Source organism: Erithacus rubecula (assembly GCF_903797595.1).
Source record: "Erithacus rubecula genome assembly, chromosome: 19".
NCBI classification, from domain to species: Eukaryota; Metazoa; Chordata; class Aves; order Passeriformes; family Muscicapidae; genus Erithacus; species Erithacus rubecula.
The window spans coordinates 10760807-10781356 of record NC_136671.1 but is presented as its reverse complement, the minus strand read 5'-3'; the positions used below and the strand labels follow the sequence as shown (position 1 = coordinate 10781356).

Here is a 20550-nt window from a genome sequence, read left to right as displayed (position 1 = left end):
TCACATTAGTTTCAAGTTAATCAAAACACTCCATTCTATGCTTTACCCCCTAATTTTTGCATACAATCGAATTTATTGTGTTCACTGTTTCTCAGTCCATTTACTTACTATTTCTTAAGTTTGATCCAATGCATAATGTCACATAAAATTGAATCCATAAATAAAGGAGCTTTTTTATTAAAAACTGGCAGATTTTCTTCCCTTGCTAGCATTTTTAAGGTGAAACACCAAAGAGGAAAAAAGTTTCCTTGCTGGAAATGGCAGCAGACATATGAAAGTACATAGAGATATCTATGGGGTCCAGATCTGAGAAGGTGGCTAATCCTGCTGACTTTTATTTTTTAAAATACAGGTTCATTCTAAAAATCTACCACCCTTTTCACCATAGCTGTCTACTGTTCTTCTTGTATGCTCTTTGGTTCAGACTGTGAACAATGATCTGAAATCTTATTTCCAGCTCAAATCTATTTATGGGATGTTTATATTCACTTCTTCCCATGCCAACATTGTCCATTAGCTTAAATAACTCTTTTCCTGCCCTGATGATTATACTCCCTCAAGCACTTACACAACAATGCCCCTTCAACTCTGCTGGGCCATGCTGAACCAGGCATGTCCTGCCAGTCCCTGCTCTCCAACATCACATCTTGAATATATGTGGTTGTGGAGTCCCACATTCACCCTCACCTCAAAACTACCTATAATGGAACCAGAATAGAGGGAAAAACAACAACAAAAAAGCTCAAATGTATGGTTTTTGTATCACAAAAGACTGAACTGACTTGTGATTTTCAGCTTGAGAATAGAGGAAAAAACACTGAAACACAGTAGTGGGGACATAAAAAAATCCTTGACAGCACAGAGATGAACAGATACCTCATTCAGATTTCTCAGAATGCATGGTACAGAGGGCATGAAGTGTATTTATGATATTAAAGATCTGAAGCAACATAAGGAAGTACTTATCTACACAGAGCTTTATTAAACCGCAGGGGACACTGGCACAGGATGCTGAGGAGATCAAAAAGATCAACAGGTTCCACAAATTATTAGGTAAATTCACAGAGAGAAAAAAATTCTACCAGGGGACACTAAGCAGAAAAGATGAAGATATGATCTTCCATCTTAACAGGGAAGATAAGCAAAGGGAATCTCTGTATTTCTGCTTTGTTCCTACGACTCCTTTAACAGCTGTGATGGCACCACCAGGAACAGGACAGTTCTAAAGGACTGTGGGCTGCTGGAATGTGGCTTTCCTCAGCCACAGCAATCAGCCTTTTGCTCTGCCTCTCACAGATTAGTTCCTATGAGTTAATCCTTCTTTTTCAGATCCATGGATGTATCTGTAGAACTCTGCGAAAAGATTTCTAGTAAAAAGAATGGGGTACAAACTGAACTGCTGTAGGACAGGACAGAACTCACTAATGACAGAAATCAGATGCTGCTATCCCAGAAGGGCCTTTTCAATGTGATGCCCACCCATGACTACCCCAACCCAAAAAAACCCAGCCTGAGGGATGCCTTCCTCTTTTTTTTTCAATGATCACTTTTTCTGCCTGGTTCTCATGCCCTGATACAGAGCTGTGAACATTATTTGCATTGCCAATTGCAGGAAAACTGATGTTTAAAAAAAACATTAATCCAATCAAAGTTTCAGTTTATGGCCTTTTAGTAATTAAAAGCATTCCATTAAATAGGAATATTACTATTTCCTTATTATACTTCTCAGCTATCTTCTTTTAAAAATCAACAGGTAAAAATTACATGGAGAAAGAGTAGGAGCAGGCATCAGAGAAACAGCCACATACTGCAGCACTGTTAACCAGCTACTGAAAATTACAGCTCCATCTCCTGCTCACAGCCAGACCTAAATGTACTTGGACACTCACTCTCATTGCAAATGCAGTGGCTTTAGTTTTGTGCCAGGTAAAAGTGATGAAAATCCAGCTCCCAGTCTGCATTTCTAATTCTTCACAGAACAAGAGAGTCCAAACATATTTTAGTTCTTTATAGCTGCTCTTCATAGACAACTAAAGATCTTTATCACGATAAAAACAGAAGGCACTGCCACAGAGTGTAATTACATGCTGCTGGAGTTGACTGTTTTCTTCCAGAAATAGGAAATGGTTTGAAAAACGTGGTTTCTGCTTGAACCATACTCTGAGTTCCTTAAATAAAATACTATCCTAATTCCTGTGCAGATAAATGGGAGCTCTGGTTCTGTGGGGCTGAGCAACTCATGGGAGGGGATTTTGAGACTGAGCTTGGCAGTCACCAGCTTCCTGCACCAGGACCAGCTGTGAGCTGCCACAGTGGAAAATCAGGTTTAGGCTCTGTTCACACCAAAAGTTCATGTCCCAGGGATGGGGCAGAAGTTATCTGGGATGATTTCTTGCTCCTCTTTAGTTGCTGAAGGACCCAGCACTTGAAGGCAGCGTGCCCTATGGAGCCCTTCAGACAGCATTGCACAGCAGGATTTGGTCAAAGGGTGGCCTTGATGATCCTGGGGGTTTTTGCAACCTTAATGATCCATGAGTGCAGCCCCCAGGTGACACTGAGCTCTGCACCAAGTGAGGACAGGCCACTGCTGCACAGCCCCCAGCACAGGAAGAGGATGGGGGCTGCACACCCACAGCTGCATCCGCGCCGGCAGCCAGTGGGAAATGTCCTGCCTGGAGGTACAGAAACTGTCAGGCAGCCATCAGGACAAGCAGGTTTCAAATATCCACTCAGTCCCACATTCCTGATTCCTTCAACAGACTTAAATTAGGATTGTTCTACATATCCTAAGACCCCTGGCACTGGACTGTTTTCTCCTACTGTATAGCTAAAGAAAAAGATAGGTTCTTATTTCTTCTGAAATAGAGTTTCCAAAGGGGAAAGAAAAAAGGTGCCTAAAGGAGAGTAATTATTGTGCTAAATAATTATCAATAAATTATAAGAAGTACAAGCAACTCAAAATAGCTCCATAAAGATGAGTAAATATAATCTGAAGAGGTGTCTATGAATCACACTCCATCTCTCTTATTACCACAAAATAATAATGGTTCGTACATTTTACTACAGAACTTTCCACTGAAGATGCCAGAGATCTTTATAAACATTAATTTCACCTCCCAGCCTCCCAGATGGGAAGCCCCATCTCCACCTCTCCATCTCCTGCTCAGAGAGCAGCAATGTGCCATTCACCTCACAAGACACAAGGTGCTGCAGCAGAGCTGGGAACAGGCACAGACCCCAGCCTCCCATTTTGTGCACTAACCACAAGATCATCAAATGTCACCCAGATATTCCATCTCCTCACTAAACCATTGCTGATTATCACATCTGTTTCTTTTTCCAGAGAATCATTCTCTGTGTCAGGGAGCTGCAGTGTGACTGGCAGCCCCAAATGCCTTTGGAAAAGGTGGACAGAGCCAAGGCACCACTGCAGGGCCAGGGCACATGATGGGTCTTCCTTGTACTTGGGTAAATGTCCTGCCCATTACACCTCATCCTCTCTGAAGTGGGATTTGAGGTGAATGAACATATTTCCTCCTTAAACCCCAGCATGTCACAGGCTTCAAGCAGCTGTTCTGCAGCTCTGTGCACGCTGCTCACGTCACACTCACAACACGTGAAAAACACTGACTCTGTTCTAAAGGGAAATATTATTTTCTGCTTTGAAAATCATTCAGGTTATACCAAGGGCACATTCTTTCAAAGCAAGTCAGTGTAACCAAGCTCAGCCTTTCCTTGGGTTACTTTCACAGACACTCCCTGTCCCTATTCCAGGGACCTCTGACTTTAGTCAGTATTCTCTCCCTCTGCTCTTTGCTTTCCTCACTCCATCCCTTTTCAGTATTTGCTTCTCTCTTAATCCTGCTCTCTCACCATTTCTAGTCTCTTCCCCTCCTTTCTTTACAGTAATTTCCATCTTCTTTGAAATGTTTTGGCATTTAATGCTGGCTTTATTCTTCCTTCTCCATCTGCTGCTCTTGTCTTTCTAAATCTCTTCTGGAGCCTTCTCTTGGGAGAAAGCAAGAGAGATGCACTCTGTTCCATGTACTGCTTCATCTTTCTGGATTTCATTCCCTTCTTTTCCTTCATGGCTTGGAATCAGACAATCCTCCTGTCCCTGGAAACTGATAGCAACTCAAATGTCTCCTTGCAGCCCCACAGGAGTGGGTACTGTGCTGTACTGGATCTCCTGCTCCCTCTGAATAAAAGGACTTCAGGAAATATCTGCCATTTCTCCTTCAAATACTACAAGAGCAAGACTGCAGAAAGCAAAATTAGTGGCAGATTTTACTCCCCTGCCTTGTGCTCAACATTTGTGGGATCTTCTGGCCATGGAGACTTGCTCCACCAGCTACAATCCATTTTCCAAGGGAGTTTCCCCCTCCCTAAGGGTTCTTCTCTGCAAAATCTTCTATTTCATTATCAGGGCTTACAAGGAACAAAGGAGAAATAACCAAGCTTAAACTGCTTTTAGACAAATCTCCCCTATATTGTCTTTCCCACAGATTTTAATTTGGGACTCAAAGGCTCAGCTCTAAAACGTCTCTTCCCAGCCTGTTCACTTGGCCTCTGTTCCCAGGAAGGGAAATATCTGGAACATGGAAGATGACAAGGACATTTGCCAATTAGAAGCACAACAACAAATTTCTCTTGGGAAATGTGCAGCCCTATCTGCATGTGTACCTTTCAACTAAAACATAAGACATAACACAAACTGATCACAGATTAGGCAAAGCAAATATGAAGAGAATGGTGAAAGGATTTTTTTCTGCTATCAATTTTTATTTATTTTGAAACTTCAACCTAAAGTCTGACTTTCTGTAAAAGTTTTCCTTGAATTTGTTATTAATTAGTATGTTTGATATTGTCATACAAGTGGGAATGATGCCTCCTAAAAGTTTTTACTTTCAGAAAGGCAGAAGGAAAATAAACCTGAAAAAAGTCCCCTTGCAGCCAGCAAGATGGATTTTGCAAAAAAGGGTAAGATTTGAGTCACAAAAATTACAAATCCTTTACAGTTGCAGTTATGTTGCCAATACACAGAAATAAAATAGAAGAAATGAAGCATTTATCAAGGTTCCAAAATAAAGTGAACAAGAACATTAACAAATGCCAAAGCTTATAAAAGCCTCAAAGCACCCAGATCCTCCCTTCTCTCACAAGCTCAAAAGGGAGTCAGTTGTTCCTTAGTTTTATCTTATGTTTCCCACACCACCTTTTCTCTGGTCACAGGGATTTTTTTGCTTTATTTAGTGCCTAAAATACACCTGACCATGGAATGAGCAGCAGCCATAAAACCAGGGGAGTGGAGAATCACACACTTATTTCTCAAGGTTTTCCACTGTTGTTTCTAAACTAATGTTTTAAACACAGAGCACATTCTCATGGATTTATTACAAGCTAAAAGGGAAATATTTTTTTAACAAGACACAATTCCTTTGAAATGTGCTGAGCTAAAACCCAAAAAGAGACCAAGAAGGAACGTGATGGCAGGTCCATGTTTATGGTCGCCTCCTTCCCACCTGCAAACAGCAAATTCTCCTGGCTGCATGTGCCATAACAAGTTCACCAGCACAAAAAGTGAGAACTGAGTGAATTATCTTCCCTGGTAATTATTTTAAAGGTATCTACAATGATAACAACAACAGATTTTCAGATCAAAGCCTGATTTAAGCTGACCGATCCCTTTAGCGTTTCTAAAGAAATAATGGATTATAAAACTAATTCAGTGAAAAATGAAAGTAAAAATAGAAGTGATGAGACATCTTCTAAATAAGCAAAGCTGCTTTTACAGCGTGCTGAATAACTGGAGTGTGGTAAACATACCACTGTTATAAATAACAACCAGCCTTTTGACATTGTTCTTTCGTTAATTATTTCAAATTCTTTATCAGCCTTAACGATGCAAACCTCATGGTTCTCCTGCAAAGTGAGAAGAATTACTCCCATGTATAAGAGGAAAAATTAGGATATAAGGACAGAAAACAATGCTTCAAAGTTACAGAGGCACATTGCATAGAGCACTCAGGAAGTCTCATAGTGTAAGAGAAAAACCATCCTCTCGTTCAGACCAGAGTGCTCTCTAAGTGACTGATCTGCAGCATTTACACATCATTTAATTTTACACAAAATGCAACTAAATTTTTGAAATTAACCATAATTAGTAAACGATCAAGACATATCAAAGTTTTATACTGATAAGTAAGGCCCCAAACAATTCTTTTTAAATGGAAACTCTGATTGCTCCCTGCTAAGGCACTTTCTGGTTTTGCTTCAAGACTTAATCATAAAACCATTAAAAGTAACATTTTGTGTTAAAAATGCTAGCAGCTGCCAACAGATAAAACACAGCACTCTGTCAGATTATAGATAAATAAACACCAGACCAGGCACAACAATGATTAGTGAGCAATTGTGTCTCATTACCTTTGTGGTCTTCTTGGGCCAGCTGACCACAGGGACACCCGAAATGGCAAGATTTTGGTCATCATCAGCATGTTCCTTCAGTATGTTCTGTTGCAAAAGAAAAGGCCTTTATTAACCAGAGAATCATTTCTCCAACTCAAGAGTGCAGAGACCTACAGAAGAGAATACTCTGCTCCTGTGGCAGAGTGACAAAATCTCTGCAAGTTACTTTTGCTTCCAAACTTCCAATTCCCACTGAAACTCTCACACTTGTCATTAACATACAAGATGTAAAACTTCTTGCAAAACAGGCAGCAAAATCAACCCTCAATCACCTCAAATGTTACTGAATTCTTTAATATTGGTGTGTCCAAGACCAGTGTCACCTCTCTCCCTCAAAATCCAGGTCATTAAATCCCAGCTGACCCCAGAACTGACCCATTCTCTCCTAATCAAGGCCACAGCAGTGAGACTCTGCCCCTGTTATTTAAGCCATCACAGGGCATCAGGTATGTAGTCTGGAGTAATCCTCAGACTCCTGGTCATTCAGGTAAGCCAAGAACAAAAATGCACTCTGGAACCTTTTTGCACATGGCAATCCAAGAGCACCATCTGCCCTTCCTTCCCCCACGATGGGCAGGACAGAGCTGCTGGAATCCAGTTCCCTTTATGTGACCAGCTGAGGCATTCAGGTTCCTGAGTGTTCACTAGGAAAGGCTCTGACTATGGACAGCATTAAGGGAAAAAGATTGGTCTCCCCTCCCTTCCACCCCCACCAAACCCTTTTCTTTGATGCACTGCTCTAGAAATTTCGTGAGTGGGTTGCACAGGCTGACACAGCTTCCACCACTGTGAATCACTCCCATGACCAGTAACTCAACACAGAGGTGGTAAAACACTCAGTGGTGCAGCTGGGAATAGTCCACACTCGCCTCCCCTGACTCCCTACATGCTCACTAATTTAGCTACAAAGCTCTTCATTTTGGAGTTCAGGTGGCTGAAAAGGAAGAAATGAAAACAAAAAAAAAAAGGAGTCAGAAGGAGGATTCTGTTGTGCTGCTGAAAACTGAAGGCCATATCAGCACTAACAGGTTAAAGACCAAAAAAGAAAAGCTCCAGTAGAACAAAGGAGAATGGCAGGTTGGAAATTACCTCAACAGAATTTTTAGGAGATGACCCCAGACAATGAAGTTCAGCAGTGCTGTTCCCAAGTATATGAAAAAAGCTTAATTAGCCAACAACAGGCAGCAGGCTGTCAGTCCCCAGTGCAGCACTCTAGTAATTAGTAATTTCACACACTATACAAAAAGAGCTTAAAATACAGTAATTGTTTTAATAGAGAGTGCACTTGGAATTCATCTGTAATCATCCAGCTAAAGCCCAGAGCGTGATGCCATGTTCCAGTCCCCAGGACCCTGAGTTTGGATGAGTGTCCCTGGGGCTGCCTTTCTCCCTGGAGCTCAAACAACCTGTCCCACTCAGGCCAATTCCCCAGGCTGTGCTGAAGTGAGAGCTGTGCTGCCCCCAGACAGCCCAGCCCCAGCACAGCTCCTGCACACACCAGCAGGGCTGCTGGTGACACTGGTTAGGCTGAAAGCAGCACCAGTGACCAAAATAAGTCAGTTCAAGCCCAGTTTCATCAGCCAGGCCCTGTGGCTGCACTCAGGGCTTTGCAGGGGTGAGGAGTAAAACCCAGCTTGCCCCAGCCTGGCTGTGATGCAGTCTGTATTGTACCTGCTCTCCCAGTGCAACACCCAACAACTTTTACACAGGGACCAACCACTGGTAAATTAACTCTTGGCCAAGCTGAGGTGAAGTTAGAACCTCTTTTCTTGTGTCCTTTTTATTTGGAGAGAGATCACTGCATTAACTGAGCTGTGACCACATTCTGAAAGTTCAATCCTAAAACCAAGAGCTCTTTTGTATTCTCATTGCAAAGCCAAAATTCTCCAGAACAAGGAGGCAGTTTGAGAGCCATAAACAAAGGACAAATTAATCCCTTTTTACTTTGCCACTCTTGGGTTTGAAAGCCTGTAAGACAGAAAACCTGAACATTTCCACTGACGACTGTCAGAGACTGGGAGTTCAATGGAAAGCACAACATATTCCAAGAACTTGGCAAGGTAATGAAGGTTTCTTGTTATCATATGTATCACGTGAAAATATTATCCAAGGAGAAATGTAAAACTATGGCACTTATCATCTGAGGCAGCTGAAAACAAGGGCTGTCTGCACCCAGAGCCACAGCACAGCCTGACTGGAGCTCACAACAGCCTGGGGGAGGCAGGGTTTTGTTCACCTGCTTAAAAACAACAAAAAAGGAGATAAAGAAAAACCATGGGGCTCCAGTTAGAGGAACAACGTGATGCTCTTCCAGCACAAGGTGGCCAGATTCATTACACTTGAGGGCTGTGGTGACAACAGCAGGTATGAAGGCAAGAAGCTGATTAACTGTGTAAGAATTCAGTTTAGCCATTAATTTCAAAAGCACAGCAAGGAATGACTCCCCTGAAATGCATTCAGTAGAGGGAGGTTTTTTTCTGTCATCAGAATGAGAAGGGGGTAAGATTTCTTGGCAAGAAAAAGTAAGAACATATTTCAGTAGATATCATCTGTCTTGCACAAGAATCTTCTCCTGCTGCCAAGGAGTTGCAGATATTTGACAACCTCTGTTCTTCAAACTGAGTTTCTTCTGCTCTAATGGACTTCCACAGGCCCTTCTAAAGAAGGGCAGTGTTTTTACTTTGAAGTGGGCAAGGTCTGTGGCATTAGTAAGAGGCAGATCTCACAATCCTGTTCCCCAACAGCAGCAGAGGAATTACCACCCTGCTGTTAACACCCAGAAATGTTATGTGCAGAAACCAGAGGCTGCACACAGGTGAGTATCCCTGGCAGTGGGTTTAATGTGTGTGGCTGCACTGCCACAGCCAAAGATCTGCTCAGCTGTACCTGTCCTGTCACCTGGAGTGCAAACTACACACATTGTGCATGTGCCCACCCCAGCACTGCTGCAGCCAGCAGGGATTTAACTCCCTGCTTGGGCTGAGGGAAGAACTGACCTGCTCTCCCAGTGAAGCCTGTTCACACTGCAAATAAGCCTCCCTTGTGCTGCTGCACTCCATCCATCATGGTGATAAATGGGTGCTCAATCTGCAGAGGCAGCAGTTGGCACTTCTGGATTGCTGTGTCCTCACAGACAGGCACACTTAGTTTGGAGCCCAGATGATGTGTAAGGAATTTACACAGGCTTAGTTTAGTTTTCAGTCTCTCTTCTCATAAGGAAAATAAATTACTTTACTTCAGAAAGTCTCACCTACTTGACATTAAATAGCTGTATACAGCTGTGGTTGTGTTTACCACTAGAGCAGTAACCCAGTCACCCATCCTTTCCTGTGCCCCAGCTCAGCTGGGAAAGCATGGATTCTTTGTCAGCTACCCAGATTAGTTCTGTGAAACTCCACATCACTGAATAAAATGGTTTCCTTTCTCCAATTTAACTATCCATATCCTGTTTTCTGAAAACATTAATTATCTTCCTGAAGCACAAAGACAGACTTGAGTGTCATACAAAAAAAGTTCCTGAGTGTATTTCATTAAGAAATAAAAGTGCTACAATAAACACTGATTTATTTGCTTCAGGAAGAAACTTGTTTAAGACTTTCCATGCAGAGCAAGAGCTTTCAGACTTTGTCAGAGCATGTTCTTGCTATGCATTTGTTAAAAATAACTCTCAAATGGGTGCACTAAAAGGGTACTTCTAATAGGAAGCATTATTAATACATCAAATGCCTGAAAGTTGGGCTGCCCATGAAATAAACCTTGTTAATAGAGCTAAATACAGTCACAGCATGGGTCATTTGCACAGCTCCTGCAGGATTCCTGCCTCCATTCAGTCACACAGCTGACTGGTGCTCTGGGTATTCACCAGGGTGAGGTAAAGGGGCCAGGGCTCTGCTCACTCCATTGCTGATGCTATCAGCAACCCCCCACGTTAACATCTGTACTAGTAGCAAAGTAAGAGAGAGCATGATTCAGTGATCAAGGAGATAAATACCATTCTGGAAAATGGACTGTTTTTCTTCCTCTGCCATTATGTCTCTGTGTGGTACAAGGCAAACTTTTAAGTCAGGTTTCCACAGGGTGTCATGAATTGTGTGCTCCTGCTCTTCCTCACACCTGGCTTGGGATCTGGATGCTAAAGCTTCTGCTCTGCAGAAATGTTAAGTCACTACTGATTCAATAAAACTAAAATCATCTTTTGCACATATAATCATTAAATACACTAACTGCCCTGTGGCACATAAAGCCAGTATCCAAAATTACTTTTACCTTCATCTCTTTGCACCCCAGTTCACCCATTATGTGTGGAGGAGAAGGTGAGGATCCCTGGGAACCCCAAGGGAACATTCATTCACCCTGTCCAGCTGAGGGGCTGAACATCAGTACCTGATGGAACAGCAAGGATGGAACAGCTGCATCCTCACAGCAAAGAGGATCCTGCAAGGGCTGTTATGTTGGATGCATGCTCAGGGAACTCAAATCTGTCACTTGGCAACTCCTCCCTCAGCATGCTCCATCCTTTGAAGGTAAAAGCTCTAAACACACACACACTTGGGTTTGATTATCTTTTTTTGAAGAGAATAAACTGAATAAAACAAACCTCATGCTCTGAGGAGATCAGATCAGTGGCTCCACTGCACTGCTCTCTACACCAACGAGCCCAGTGGCACAAAGGAGTGATGGGCTGCTGCACCCAGGGTCCCAGAAGCAGATGGGAAAGGGTCACACCTTGTCAGTGGCTGCCTGTGACAATTTGCTGTGCTGGGAACCCTGGTCTCCCCTCTTGAGCTGGGGGCAAACTCAACTGCCCCCAACTGCCCCATTCCCCCAGAGCACCTGGAAGTTGATTGTGCACCCACAGGGAGGTATGGAGGAAACTGACTGTGACAATAATTTACTCTGCCATACTGACTCTCACTCTCTGAAAACTGAGGGCTGGCTTATATGTGGGTCAGTACTGTAAAGAAGATGGGTGAGAAAGTTCTTTAGACACTTTTCAAGAAGATGTTTGAGTTCAATGGTTTTTAAAAAGTCTCGCTCTGACTAATCAGTCACAGACAGGCCAAACATCCAGAGGTGATTCCAGGGGAAGCAATCCTGCAGCATGTCTGATGTTTAGATGTGGTCATGGGCTCTTTAACCAGCAGGAAACCATCAGTATCCAGATGTTGGGCTACATCCTGATGGTTACAGTGTGTGCTGGCAAGGACAGGAAGTTTAGAAGCAGGCAATTATCAAGGGAGATGGAACAGCAAGCTGTACACAATCAGCTGGCAGGTGCTCACTTAATACCAGTTACAGCTCAGCATCACCAAAAAGGTGATGTTGGCCTTTTTTTGAAATGTCCACTTGTAGGTCTCCATCTCTGTAGTCAGTGAATCCACTGCTCTGAGTAGGAAAACAGATACTCCCACACAGAGCTTTAAGCCAGATTCACATATGGCACCTTGCTGTGTTCTAGGGAGATGTCTCACAGCACTCTGGAGTCTGTCATCCAGAGAGGGAGCATGATCCCACTCACAACATCTGCACAAGCCATTATATGTTGCACCCCTTTCTGGATTTTTAAGTGAAAATTATTCTGTACATCAAGCTTGGAGAAGTAATGTGACCATTCTTTTTGCTTCACCACAAATTCAACTTCTGGTCTTCATTTTGATTTCTGATTAAAAGATGACTGATGCCAGAGCAAGCTCATGAATCTACATCCACAAGTTATAGCAGGTGTGTCCACTTTCATGTACAAAGTGGCTGATTTTGCAAGAAGAGAATTTCTGAGCTCTTGTGGTTTACCAGAACAAGAGCAGAGTATCACACTTCCAAGCTCCATGATCAGGGAATGTGGTTCCACTGCACACTGCACATGTTCAGCCTTCTCTAACTGGCTTTGAAGCCTTTCTAAGCAGCTGTTACACCACTTGCACTAAAATAGTACAGACTCCCTCCCCATTTACCACATAAACACGTATTTTTCTCCTCAGATTGGTACCTTACAGAGCTCTTGTGTATGGAAAATATGTAACTGAAGTTCCATACTGTTCACAGACTGAAAATCTACAGAGAAGTTGTGTCACTAGTGAGCACTCACTCCTCACACCAGCTCCAAAACCAATATATTGTACCAGTGGAGAATAATTATCAACCTATAGAGGGCAATGGAGGAAAGGAAAATGAAAAAGGTGAAAGAAAAAAAAAAGCAACTGAAGTGTTAGACAATCTATCTTCTGAGCTGCAATCAAGTATTTACGTTTTGTATGTGTCAGCTAATGAGGTGTACACCAGGGAGACACGAGACCAGAAAGGGCTGATTAAGACTATAAATATAAACAGACTTTTTGAGGTGTAATATTTACATGTGGAACATAACAAGTGCTGAATTATGAGAGGATATAAACTTTTGGCCCCTACTGTGACAGCCAGAAAGGACTGCATCACTTAAATCTGGCTGCAAACAGGAGCCAGAGACAGCTTTGGTTCAAGAAATCATTTCCCTGTCTGTGGCAGAGCAGCCTGACATGAGCTGATCACCACACACGAGCTGCAACCCCTCTGCAGCAGAACTTTGCCTGCTGCTGTCCTGCTGTGCCCCCAGAGCAGAGTTGGTGTGAGCAGCAGGTCAGCACACCCACCTTCATGTCCTCCAGGAGAGCCTGCGGGTCTTCGATGCCTTCTGGAACACACTTCTTGTTCTCTGGGAGAGATTCAAGCTTTTCCACCAGGGCTTTCAAACCCTTCAGTTCAAATTCTGTGAGGTGAGTCCATTTGGTTGAAACTTCTGTAGCTGGAGACCCCGTGGGTGTTTTGGGATAGTCCGTGGGGGTCGTTGATTTTACGCTGTCATCTGATTCATTAGACAAAGTTCTTTTTAGGTACCTCATCACTGTGGCTTTTTGTTTCCTCCCTGCAGCCTCCTTCCCCTCTGAGTGTGTGCTGTTGGGTGAGGAGGAGCCATCCACCAAGGATTTAGAGTTCTTATCCAAGTTGTCATCCTTCTCCTCCTGGAGATGGGCATCACAAGATTCTTCATCCATGTCTAACCACGAATCTGATGAGTAGCTGTCTGTGCTGCGTTTTCTTTTTGCATCTGGAAGTTAGAAAAAGAATGCTGAATTTTTAGCCACTGTAACCTCACAGCTGAAGCACTTCTGTACCACTGGGGCCAGGTGCTGCTTATTTCAAAGGGCACTGGAGAATGGTTTAGTGAGTATGTGACAGGAATGGGCTTTATTCAGCTGATTTTTAATTTTTTTTTTCTTTGAGGGGGGCGCTTGTTTGTCTGTTTTAATGCTGGTTTTCATTAACATCTACTCAGTTCAAATGACTGGGAAACATTTAGGGAAAAATTATGCTTTCTTCAAAGCTTCAGTCCTCTATGCCTTCAATTAGGAGTAGGCAGAGCTCTTAAGTCACACACAATTAATTTTCCCACAAATCCGAAAAAGACCAGATTCGGCAGCTTTACAGCTTTAAGAGGAGAGTTAGCACAGAAGGAGGAGGGGAAATGATGGGAGAAAGCACGTTAAAATGCTGTACATCATCATTCTTCCAGGAACCCTGCACAGCACAAAATCAACTCCTCACTACTTTTCCTCTCTGCAAGCAACTAACTGTTGATAAAACAAGAGCCTCCAGTTGTTAGTGCATGAATACTCATTGCTCTTCTGAGACAGAGGATTTCAACTGTGCTTACTTTACAACAACAAGACAAAACACACTGAGAAACACAGGGACTGTCACAGCTACATGCTACTGGTTTTCTTAATGCCATTCCCCATACATTTTAGGTACTTCTCAGGAAAATTCAAAGGCAAGTTTCTGAGTTTAAAGAACTATTAATCCTAATTTCCCCCTAAGAGCCCAAATTGTTACCTGGCTCTGTGCAATCAAGCAGTGAAAGCAATGTAGGAAACCAGTGGCCATGGTTCCCTCAAGCACACATCTTTTCTTATTTATTAGACACAATTTCCCTTACTAAGTGAACAACATTGAATGCAGGCTAGCAACAGCAGGAATTTCTGTGGAAAATACAGTTAACACTGGCAACACCCAGTTAAGTCAATGTGAATTTTATTACTGGCTGAAATGGGTATGAGATCAAGCTACAAACAAAAACACTGTGAAGGAAACACAAGTCACACAGAAAAAGTGAGAGAACAATTAATGAAAAGTTCCTTTCAAAGCTTCCATGCTTAGCAGTGCAGTAGCTTTGGATTAGGACAATGTGAACCATGCTCAGGGAAGGATTAAATGAACATTAGTGAGAAAGCTCAACATCCAGTTGTTTAACAGTGAGGTTCAAAACAAACACTGGAGCCGAGTTCCAAGCTGGAGAAACCCTCCTGATCACAAGAGATGCTCCTTGCCAGTGCACAGTCTGTGCCATCCTGTCACAAACACACTGGTCACAGATGCCACAGGCAGTGGCAGTGTGAGGGCAGCTTGCTCAGCCTGCCTGGCTGCTCAGCTCTGCAGCTCCCAGTAAAAGCCCTGCAAGGCCAGCCCAGTTCTGTGTGTTACTGCCCCAGAGACACAGGATGGTCACCTCACACTTCTCAGGGCAAGTGTGCTGATGTTACAGGGTCTGCAAAAATCCAGCAATTCTGTCCAGTATACTCCTTCAAACAAGGCTTGCATTTTTCCTCAAAACCAAAATGGCCATGAAATGACTCCTGAAAGGCAAGTTTCAGCTGAAATGCCTGTGAAAAGATGGCAGCCACAGAAAATACCAGCAAGGCAGGGTGCAGCCAAATCCAGCTCCATCCACAGGGCAGGGTAACTTCTTCCCTGCAACCCTTCAAAAAATCCTCACAGATTATTTTGTGTGCTGAGGTGGTGGCATCAGCACTCCAAAGCAGCTCCTCCTCTCTGCTCTGTGCTAATACACCCCCATGCTTCTCTCAGAAAAATAAACAGGATTAGAAAATATCTTAACCAGAACATTTAAAACCCACTCAGTTATCCAACTTTTATTTCACACTGTTTTTCCCTTTGTCCACAGTAGCAAGCACACATACCCACCTCAAAGGCTACATAATCAGCTTATGTCATTCTCCCATTTTACAACTGAGGAAACAGATGCTTGGGAGAAAGCACGATTTGCTCATTGTCACACATCAAATCTAGGGAAAAACCAGGAATCAGAATCCAGGCTCTTGGATCCAGGGCTGGAGCCCCCTTCTTTGAGCCACACAGCCTCTGTGAGCTGTTTTACAACTGCCTCAGTCACAAAGCCCAGCCTCGATGGCAGAAAATGCCAGAGATGTGGATCAAAGAGGAGAGGGTGAAAGCAGATACACATCCCCACGCTGCAGGACGGTGTCATTAACAGAAAGTGGCATAAATCTGCACAAAGAAAATCGTGTTTCTGTCCTCCTGTGCTGTAGCTCTGCTGAACAGGAACTAATGGCTGTAACTGGGGCAAAGCACAAGCGTAAATAAGGCCTAAAGAAAACGAGGGAGATCACGTTATGGAAGTGTGAATAATTTACTCCGAGTAATGCTCGGGTGCAAGGAGAAAAAGCTTCCAAGGCAGATCTCCACTTTTTGCCTCTTGCTCTAATCTATGGAAACAAAAGGCAGGAGAGGAGTGGAGCACCAGAGCATGGGGGGGCCTGTTCCCAGGAGAAGGCAGCCCAGGGAGGGGGGGCAGTGACTCCATTCTGCAGCTGCCACCACGTCCCTGCCCCAGCCCTGCTGTGCCAGCCACACCTGGGCATGGCAGGCACAAACAGCCACATCCAACCCCAAACAAGCCACAGAGCACTGCCCTGCTCTCTGCCTGCCTGCCTGTCACCTCATGCCTTACCTGCCCTGCCCTGTGGGCACAGGGCTGGCTGCTAACCTGGAGTGTCCCAGGCTATTCTGGAGCACCAGGGGATTACAGTGCACCACCGGATTAAGAGCAGGCTGCTCTCAGAACACAACAACTGTCTGCTACTGCTGCTAATCTAAAAAAAAAAAGCACTGAGGGAATCAATAATGGAAGGATAACTTCAAGGTGAGGGAGATTCAATTTTGTGTTTTCAAGTATTTTGTTGTAATGCAACATGCCATGATTTTTATTTATTCATTTCAATGAAAACACTGTCTGACAGAGTTACTGTGCTGCAAGCTGAGGCCCTACATAAGCATAATCTGCATTTACTTTGTTGAGAAGTGCATTTTAAGCACTGTATTACCAGAACTCCACTGACTTGGAGGTTTCTGGTGGGAAACAGCACTTGCTCAGCTCCACTGCTGCTTCTTCTGAGTCAATGCACCAATGAGGCCCAGGTTGGAACCCCAGCTGAAGAAGGTTTATCCAGTCTGGGCTCCCACACAACTCAGTGCAAAAACACCTTTACCCTCCTCATTTTAAAGCAAATAAAAAGCTCATACAGACCAGGCTATGATCTAGCTAGTGAAGAGGTGGAGCAGCACAGGCTTGACCACAGGGCAGAACATTAGAAATCTGTATTTCTATATTTTCTATAGCAGTTCACTTCCCTGTGGTTCTGGGCAGACCACTTAACTTTCCTCACAGTTATCCACTTGTACAAGAATAATTATACACTGTTTCTTTCCTTGCTGAAAAGCAACTTGCTGTATTACAGAACTTAAAAGAAAGGGATGGGGGTCAGGCATAATTATGAAACCTTTCTGAGCTCTTTAGAACAGTCCAGTGTGCAGTGTCTACCTTGCCATTCCCAGCTCCAAAACCTGCCACTGTGACTTGGGAGCAGCAGTTGCTATCAGTCTGCTAAAGACAGCAGTGACATTTTCATTAGCAGAAAAACCCTGAGCATACTGGAAATGTATCACTGCATGGAGCACCCCACACAGGAACCACTCAATATACTCAGGTACCTGTCTATCATCACCAAATCTATTCTATCTCCTGAAGAAGAAGGGGGAAAAAAAAAAAGACTTGGCTCCTTCACTGTGCCAGAGGGCATATTTTCTATATCCATCAGGCTTAACATACAGTTAGAGCCATCCTGTTAAAATTTTAGCAATGGGAATCTTCAAAGCTGCAGGCTACAGAGAAAGCACATCTCTGATAGCCCAGGATCTTCTCCCAATTACTCTTTGTCAGCTCACTCTCAACATCCATATCTCACTGAAGGTCAACTGTGGTTGAAAACATCCAGTACAGACTCATTCATGATAAGAGTAAAAATAATGAAGACATATCCACCCTGAAAAACAGCACACGTTCAAATCTAGTAGGAAACCCAAACAGGCTCCCTTCTGATTTCAGCTGGCAGGACAAATGTCCCAGTTGTGAGAGACAAGAAAAGAAAAGAGAAAAAGAGACTGTGTGCTTTTACAGCAGCCTGTGATTGCTGTCATGTTGTCATTCCCCTGAGTGTTTGCCCTCCTGGGAGAGATCTGAGCCACAACAGCCTCACACAGTGCCTGGGAGGACACAGAATTCATCCTGGGCCTGAGCAATGGCAGAGGAAGCCACAGCCATCAGCTTCCACCTCATTCACAGCTGCACACTTTTATTTAGGGAGTGGGAAGACTCCAGGTTTCAGCCAGGCCTCCACAGAGGTGGGGTTTTTCTCCTGTCTGAAGTTTTGTGAGTGGAGACATTTAGACAACAGAAATACAAAGAACAATATAAATTGCTACAGCAGCATACAAGTATCAGAACAGAGGTATCACAACACAATCACACAAATACACTTTCATGAACAGACACTGTGTTGAAAGTTATTCTGAATTTAACAACCTTCGCATCAAAGCAAATAAATAGTATGTTATAAAAACACAGTATGGGAAGTCTAATGATATCCTTAAAATCCAACTGCTGATGAACTTGGTTTTCTGTGTTCTCCAACAATGTTCTTCATCAACATAGTAGTTGTTGTTTTTTCTTTCCTTTATGCAGGAGAATAGAATCTCTGAATTTTATGAGAACTACTCCCCTGTGAATAGCAGAGGCTGTGGGCAGTGTCCTGCACTCTCTCTGGTCTATATCCTCCTCTACTGATAATCACTTTGTAACTTCAGAGATCCACTACAACCACTCTACCAGACACTATGTAAGGAAAGAAAGCAGCACAACTGGAGGGTAAAAATTAGACAGTTCTAGCACCCAAAAGGAAAGGCAGAAAGTTGACATTTAAAACAAATTATGTCAAGGAAATTATTTTTTAAAAATTGGGGAAGCATTTAGATTATTCAAGATAAATTTCTGAAAACGAGTAAAACGATGTGAAGTTTTTTCTTAAACCAAGAAGGACAGAAGACAATTAAATCTACTGAGGAGTTTGAGGAGAAGTTAAGTACTTTGCTTCATTACTCTTTAAGGAGAATAATGGGAATTTCTTTGTCAAGGGATACTCCCTCATGGGAAATCAAGGAATTGCTTGCAGATAGAGAAGTCCCTAAGGAGGAGAAAATTTAAGGACCTTTGCAGCTCTGAAGAAAAGCTTAAAAACGAAGAGGTAGGGTTTGGGACACCAAATATCTTCAGGATATCCCATCCCTCAGCAAGTGAACAATGTCAAGATCCAGACTCCACAGATCAAACCAGTTTAACTCAAAGATTACAGTTCACAGAGATTCGAGTCAAGAGGCTGCACATAGACCAGTTAAAGGAAAAGCAAAGCAAGTACTGGAAACAATATTACTCACACAAAGTAGCAATGAAGCTTTGTAAAGACAAATAATGTACCTTTACTCCTTTGAATTTGGCAAATGCCAAAGTGAAAGATCCAGCAGTATGGCAGATCTGGTCTTTTGAAACACAACCCCCACTAAAATAATTATTTTAAGGTTAAGTTTCTGCCAGGAAATAAAAGCAAGACCCAAGTTTCTGACAAAACAAAAGTATACATCTCTCTCTGCCACCAACTGAAGCCATCACAGGTCACAAGACCCTGACCAAGTCACCACCAAACCCTTTTCTAACTAGCCAGGTCCCTTTTCCTGAAACCTTTGCAGCTGGCACTCTTTGGTCATGCAAAACAATTCTGTTCCCTCTAGACAGTGGATATCTACAGCTCCCAGTGAGCTTTTGTATGACTGGAATATCTCCCAGCTAACTGGACTGAGGCACATTTGTGGGGATCACCAAACCATTATTAGTAATTACTGAGCTGGGCTGGAATTCACACTGGTGATTTAGCTGGGAAAGGTCCCACCTCAATATCCTGAACTCTCCACATCTCATTTGTTCTGAAATTACACATCACTGGTCTGGCACCTCTGCCCTGCCTGCAGGACCAGCCTCTTCCCATGCCAGTGCTTTAGACAACAGGAGATTGTTCCTTATCATTATTTTCCAAAGAATGCAGTTATCAGTTTTGTCACTGCTTTCTAAAGAGCTGGTCCAAAGGGCTAATTCATCCTTTCCTCCTCTAGGATAATCTTAAGAGAAAAATTCTTCTTGACACAGAATTTCTGCTTAACTAACCTTCCTGACCAAGGTCTCAGAGCTAAAATGTGAAGCACCCAAATGCCCAGTGACCCCAGGAATTCCCCCTGGCCTATCTACACAGATTATTAGCTCCCTTGCATTATTCTTGGTCAGTAAAACTCACTAGAGAGTGACACTTGCCTGTAACTTCTTCAATCCCTTCTACTAAGAATTTTGCTCATAGGTGAACATTTCCCTCTTCTGTCCAGAGTCTGGGGTAGTGCCAGCCATGCCAGGCTCACTCCAAGTGGCACCTCAGGGAGCAGGAGGTACAGAAATACTTTATCCTCCTCCCACACTTTACACGTATCAGTTAAGATTTAGCTGGTGCTTGTGCTATTTTCAGCTATTTTGTACTTAAAAGCAGAGGGAACATGGCCCATCATCTTGTTCCATCCAAAGGAGGAAAAAGGGGGCAGTTCAGCACAGCAACGACTGGATTGTCACACATTGATGCAAAGCCCACACCAGTGCCAAGGCAATGCCTCAGGCACATCTGTCTGTCTGTCCTCTGGTCCATTTTCAGCTCTTGTAAAGGTTTCTTTGACCTCCCTCTGCCTGGGTTATAGATCATGGAGATTTGTGTAGGTGTTTTCTTTGGTTTGTTTTTGTGCAGAACTAGAACTCAGTCACCAGAGAATTACAGGAGAATTTAAGGAAAAGAGAAGAGAAAGAAG

At 43.2% G+C, this 20550-nt stretch overlaps 1 protein-coding gene across 8 annotated transcripts in view; it reads right to left on the bottom strand.

Annotated features, from left to right (window-relative positions):
• The window catches only part of KDM2B (lysine demethylase 2B), a 112803-nt gene that overhangs the window by 32462 nt on the left and 59791 nt on the right, over positions 1-20550 (bottom strand). For all 8 annotated transcript variants that reach the window (XM_079322664.1, XM_079322663.1, XM_079322659.1 and 5 more), the window contains 2 exons: positions 13095-13549; positions 6427-6513 (listed from right to left, as the gene is read on the bottom strand). In XM_079322664.1, coding sequence (XP_079178790.1) covers positions 6427-6513; positions 13095-13549 — 542 coding nt within the window. The remainder of the gene's footprint in view (positions 1-6426; positions 6514-13094; positions 13550-20550) is intronic.